Source organism: Rhinopithecus roxellana, chromosome 16, assembly GCF_007565055.1.
Source record: "Rhinopithecus roxellana isolate Shanxi Qingling chromosome 16, ASM756505v1, whole genome shotgun sequence".
NCBI lineage: Eukaryota > Metazoa > Chordata > Mammalia > Primates > Cercopithecidae > Rhinopithecus > Rhinopithecus roxellana.
In genome coordinates, this window is record NC_044564.1 from 23,044,644 (window position 1) to 23,050,869 (window position 6,226).

The window sequence follows — 6,226 nt, forward strand, 5'->3', positions numbered from 1 at the left end:
AAGAGATGGTTTCTTCAGGAAAGGGTGAGCCCTGCAACTCGACAAATGGTGGATAAAACGAAACAGGAGGAATAAGAGAAAAAGGAAATCTGGCCCAGAAGGACAGACAGGGCTCCATCGCTGTCACAAAGCACTGTCCTCACAACCAATCCAGGAGCGAAGGGCGGGAGGGGAGAGGTGGATTATATCTTCTGAGTGATGAAAGTTCACACTCAGCTCCTATTTTTCCTTTAGACCAGGGACCACCTGGCCATAAGACGGTTTTCCAGTCCTAACAAGACTACTGTTCTCTGGGGACACCTGGGCTTCCTCCTATGAATACCTGATGCTGGCCTTTCCTGAGAAGTGAGAGCAGCTCTGCATGGCGATGGAGGTCACCTGGGAGAGACCACAGCCTCGCCCACTGCTCCCTTTGCAAAGTTGGTCACGACTGACCACACCTCCACCAGATTCGTGTCTGGCTTCCCTCCTCGTGTGACATCATCGTATCATTTCTCCTACAAAGCAATATGGAAGCCAGAAAGTAAGTCACCTGGCTTTCATGACCAGAGTTCAATCCTGTGACCAGTAACTCTATCAAGACATGTATGTTCTTATGTGTCCTTTTAAAAAAATTAATGAATGGTCCTTAAGGAGAGATGACCAGAAATCAAGCTTACACATCCTGTGGGGCTGAAATATTTGATCTTCATGGCCCAAAGGAACACTAGGTGAGCATCATCCATTACCCACCTGCCTTCCACAGCTCATCTCACTTGACTCAGGGAGTGGAGCAGCGCCTGTGACAGGTGTGGAATCCTTTTGTCCACTTATTTTCCTTACTGCTATAGCCCCAGCACCTGATACCTAGCATAGAATAGGTACTTAATATTTAGTGGATGGATAAATCTGAAATTCTATGGCCATAATTTGGTCATATGAAGCCGTAATGTAGAAAAGTTGCTCCTGTTAATGGCCAAAAACACTTTGGATTCCAAAGGATCATTTTAAACATGAATCCTTCTCTGTTGTCTCCTCTGACCCCATCCTGGGGAGAGCAGAGAGGAACCTAGGGAACTAGAATGTGCCCCATCCTTCCCTTAGTGATGTCCGCAGAACTGCAGCACTGAGAAGGCCAGCTTGCAGATCTGAAGTCCAACTCCCTCATTATACAGATGGTGAAACTAAATTACAGAGAGGGAGGCTGATCTGCTGCAGCTCAGACATCAGGTCACTGGGCTCCCAGGCCACTTGGAGCTTTTTCCAAAAAGCTGGGTGGTTCAGATGGAAAAGGAGACAGAATGAGATGAAGGAGGCAAACCAGACAGCTGTGACAGAAAACGTCCTGCTGGGGCTACACAAGCACTGTAACCTGGAGGTGCTCCTGTTTATGTTCTGCCTGGGTGTCTACTCCATGAATGTGCTGGGGAATGCCTTCCCCATAGGGCTGAATGTGCAGCACCCTCACCTGCACAACCCCATGTACTTCTTTCTCAGCAACCTCTCCCTCATGGACATCTGCGGCACCTCGTCCTTTGTGCCTCTCATGCTAGTCAACTTCCTGGAAGCCCAGAGGACCATCTCCTTCCCTGGCTGTGCCCTGCAGCTGTACCTTAACCTGGCGCTGGGATCAACGGAGTGCCTGCTGCTAGCTGTGATGGCATACGACCGTTATGTGGCTATCTGCCAGCCGCTTAGGTACCCAGAGCTCATGAGTGGGGAGACCTGCATGCGGATGGCAGTGCTGAGCTGGGGGACAGGCTTTGCCAACTCACTGCTACAGTCCATCCTTGTCTGGCGCCTCCCCTTCTGTGGCCACGTCATCAACCACTTCTTCTGTGAGATCTTGGCAGTGCTAAAACTGGCCTGTGGGGACATCTCCCTCAATGCGCTGGCATTAATGGTGGCCACAGGTGTCCTGACACTGGCCCCCCTCTTGCTCATCTGCCTGTCTTACCTTTTCATCCTGGCCATCATCCTTAGGGTACCCTCTGCCGCAGGCCGGCACAAAGCCTTCTCCACCTGCTCAGCCCACCTCACAATGGTGGTGGTTTTTCATGGGACAATCTCCTTCATGTACTTCAAACCCAAGGCCAAGGACCCCAACATGGATAAGATTGTCGCATTGTTCTATGGGGTTGTGACACCCTCACTGAACCCCATCATCTACAGCCTGAGGAACGCAGAGGTGAAAGCTGCTGTCCTAGCTCTGCTGAGAGGAGGTCTGCTCTCCAGGAAAGCATCCCACTGCTACTGCTGCCCTCTGCCCCTGTCAGCTGGCATAGGCTAGGTTGTGCTGTGGTCATGAACTCAAACCTTCAGAGGCTTAAAGCCATTAAGGTTTGTTTCTTGCTCCCGCTGCAGGTCCACCAGAGGCTGGTGGGGCTTCTGCTCCGCATCATGGTCTTCACCCCTCTGGGACTCAGGATGACAAAGCAGCTACCATTGGCAACACCGCTGGTCACCATGACAAAAGGAAAAGGGAAAGTAACAAAGCCTGCACTGACTCTTAAAGCTTCTATTCAGAAGTGGCTGTGTTGCCTCCACCTACATTTCAGTGGCCAACACAATGGCTACAGGAAGGCACAGGACCACACCTATTGTGAAGGGGGAGAAGCACGCTATCATGTGTCTGGATGGCAAAAGAGAGGGACAGAGAGATTTGTGAATGGCCTAATGACTACCACACCAGCTGACAGTGTCAACCCAAGAGCTATTGGAGGTTTGGTTTTCTTTATCCTGACCATCTGTCCTTCATGGGTTGCTGCCAGGTTAATCGTCCCAAGAAAGCTCTGGTTAGCTCACTTGTGGTAGCTTTATACTGAGTCAACCAAACTAGGTTAGAGGGTCTGGGTTAGTGTTGGCCACAGAGAAGTTTGCATGAGATTTGGAAGGCAAAAGTGGGCCAGGTGTGGTGGCTCATGCCTGTAATCCCAGCACTTTGGGAGACCGAGGTGGGCGGATCACCTGAGGCCAGGAGTTCGAGACCAGCCTGAGCAACATGATGAAACCCTGCCTCGGCCAGGCGCGGTGGCTCAAGCCTGTAATCCCAGCACTTTGAGAGGCCGAGACGGGCGGATCACGAGGTCAGGAGATCGAGACCATCCTGGCTAACACGGTGAAACCCCATCTCTACCAAAAAATACAAAAAACTAGCCGGGCGAGGTGGCGGGCGCCTGTAGTCCCAGCTACTCGGAGGCTGAGGCAGGAGAATGGCATAAACCCGGGAGGCGGAGCTTGCAGTGAGCTGAGAAGCGGCCACTGCACTCCAGCCTGGGCAACAGAGCGAGACTCCGTCTCAAAAAAAAAAAAAAAAAAAAAAAAAGAAACCCTGCCTCTACTAAAAATACAAAAAATTAGCCGGGTGTGGTGGTGCACCTATAGTCCCAGCTACTACGCAGGATTGCCTGAACTTGGGAGGTGGAGGCTGCAGTGAGCTGAGATGCTGCCACTGCACTCCAGCCTGGGTGACAGAGCAAGACTCTGTCTCAAAAAAAAAAAAAAAGAAAGAAAGAAAAGAAAGAAAAGAAAGAAAAGAAAGAAAGAGAGAGAGAGAGAGAGAGAGAAAGAAAGAAAGAAAGAAAGAAAGAAAGAAAGAAAGAAAGAAAGAAAGAAAGAAAGAAAGAAAGAAAGAAAGAAGAAAGAGAAAGAAAAAAGAAAGGAGGGAGGGAGGGAGGGAGGGAGGGAAGGAAGGAAGGAAGGAAGGAAGGAAGGAAGGAAGGAAGGAAGGAAGGAAGGAAGGAAGGAAGCACCAGACACAGTGAGGGCACTCACATGTCGCTAATCTGCTGGCTCCCCGTTAGCACAGCCTGTCCAGTCCCCACCAGGACACTTCCTTCCACTGTGCTGAGTGCTGGACCAAGTGCAAGCTCCATGGCAAAGGTGCCAGCTTCTCCTGCAGGTCACCAGTCACTGAGATTGAAGGCACAAGGGCCAGGCACAGGTTCCAGTTTGTCCTGGATTCTAGTGTGCCCTTATTGCCCCTCACTTCACACTCAACCTTCTTTCCTAACTGCTGGCCCAGCTGAGCTGTAACAGCTTCAAGCCCAACACCAAATGCAGAGGTTAACAGTTTTGCACAGATTTCTCCAACTGCTCCCATGACCGTAAAGTTCTCATGTTTTTATCACTCATAGTGGTTCTATTACTTTGGTCAAACCTGGATTGATTCATCACTTTTCTGATCAAGGACTTTTGACAGCTCCCATTACCATTAAGTCCAAATTCTTCAGTTGAGTCCTCAAGGCCCTCCAGAATCTGCCCCCACCTGCTTCTTCAGCCTGATTTTCCACTACACCCTTCACATGGCTGTCCGCTCGCTACATTATCTGTACTGCCGCACCCCTATGTCTTTGCACCCTTGCACGTATTGTGCTGTTCTCTGATGATACCTGGGACTAGTTTTCAAAGCCAGGTTAGACATCATCTCTTTCATGCATCCTTTCCCATTGCACTTTAAGATCATTCTCTTTACATCCTACAGCACTTTGTCAGATCTTCCACTTCACACTTGTCCCATCTAACTCACATTCATGACACTTCACCACTGTGTGAGCTCATTCAGGGCAGGATTCAGTCGGGTCTGGCTCATCTCTGTAGCTCCCACAGCACATTCCCTGTGGAAGGTTTGCGGCACTGAATTGTCACTCAGAAGCCTTCAGAACATCACCCGTGGGGATTGAGCCCTGTGCTGCTGAACATGCCCCAGGCAGCTGCAGGTGCTCAGAAGTCTCTGTCCAGTCGTATGTACAGATACGTGCAAGGGTGCAGCAATATCTGCCAGCCACAGCCCTGTATTCAAGGCAAGGAAGGGCTGTTTGAATCTTGGGATCTCTCCCACTGAGACAGGTCAGGAGACAACCAAGGATCCCCATTTTGGAAGCCTGGAGACAGGCCTGGTTCGGCGGCTACGTCCAGCACTGTCATATTGCTGGCCCCCTTCCCTCCGGGAATCCCACATGCACCTCAAACTGTCCAAAGTGAAGCTCATCGTCCCCCGACCCAAAGTGGTGTCACCATCTCAGGGAATGGCACCACCACCCCCAAATCAGAATATTACCATCATCCTAGGCTCTCTCATACCTCACCGCCCCACACATCCAGTCACCAAGTCCTAAAGAGTTCCCTCCTTTCCACCGACATTGCGTTAAGAAGGCTTCACCATTTCTCTCTCAAATGTTCCAATAGCTGTGTCACTGTACTTTGTCCCAAGGTCTCCCAAAGTCCATCCTCTGCCCCAGCCATCAAAACCCCAATCTGATCATGTTACTCTCCTGCTTAAATCTTTCCAACGTCTCCTCATTTCCCATAGACTAAAGACCCAACCTCCACTTACCTATCCAACCACATCATTGGCTGCTTACCTCCACCATCCCACTCCACACACAAAAGCATGCGCACATGCACCAGCCCAGGCACAGATTAAATATCAATCTTTCCTGCCTCTGCATTCCCCCTTGCTGTTCCCTCTCCATGTCCAAACACTTGGTGACCTTAAGCTAACATATGTTGGACCACATCACATACCAGACTAGGCACTATACAAGTGTTCTAAGAGCTTTACTGACTGAAGACCACATGGAATGATGAAAATCTCAGGGGAGGGATGCCATATGGACACTGGTGACCACAAAGAACACTCTCCCATTATCTTGGCATCATGGCAACTCAGTTAATCCTAGTTCAAATGTCCCTCTTCCAGGATGCCCTTTATGACCCCTCCTCACTGGGTGGGATGCACCCCAGCTCCATCTCCGAGTTCAGAGCTTTCTGTACTCTGCTGACTCCGTCCAGAATCCCAGCTATTTGGGTTCAAGCATCCCAGTGATGTGGCTCTATACATCTTAATGTGGTATTTCTGATGTAGGAACAGTATTTTCTAAAATAGGAACAGACACATAGCTCATATCCCCCCATTGCTTCTCACTACTCAATTGGCCACACCATTCTCTGCTCAGTACCCCATGGAAGAGATGTGATTGCAGAAAGCAGATAACACAGGCATGTTTTCCTGGCTTTTGGGGTTCAAAAGCCTAGGTCCTGAAGGGAACAGAAAAGGCTTAAGGCATAAATAAAATATTCGGGCTAGGCCGGGTGCGATGGCTCACGACTGTAATCCCGGCACTTTGGGAGGCTGAGGCGGGAGGATCACCTGAGGTCAGGAGTTCGAGAGCAGCCTGACCAACATGGAGAAACCCCATCTCTACTAAAAATACAAAAATTAGCTGAGCGTGGTGGCACATATCTC

The 6,226-nt window shown here is 50.0% G+C and overlaps 1 protein-coding gene across 1 annotated transcript; it reads left to right on the plus strand.

Annotated features, from left to right (window-relative positions):
* Positions 1 to 1,285: 1,285 nt before the first annotated feature.
* On the plus strand, positions 1,286 to 2,901 carry LOC104672634 (olfactory receptor 13C7-like). Its single transcript, XM_010376467.2, has one exon. It carries the CDS (start codon positions 1,286 to 1,288, stop codon positions 2,267 to 2,269), a length of 984 nt encoding a protein of 327 aa, XP_010374769.1. The 3' UTR covers positions 2,270 to 2,901.
* Positions 2,902 to 6,226: the final 3,325 nt, after the last annotated feature.

What these genes read in the sequence shown, in the direction of transcription:
- LOC104672634 (XM_010376467.2), top strand. Translation starts at nt 1,286, where the DNA reads ATGAAGGAGGCAAACCAGACAGCTGTGACAGAAAACGTCCTGCTGGGG.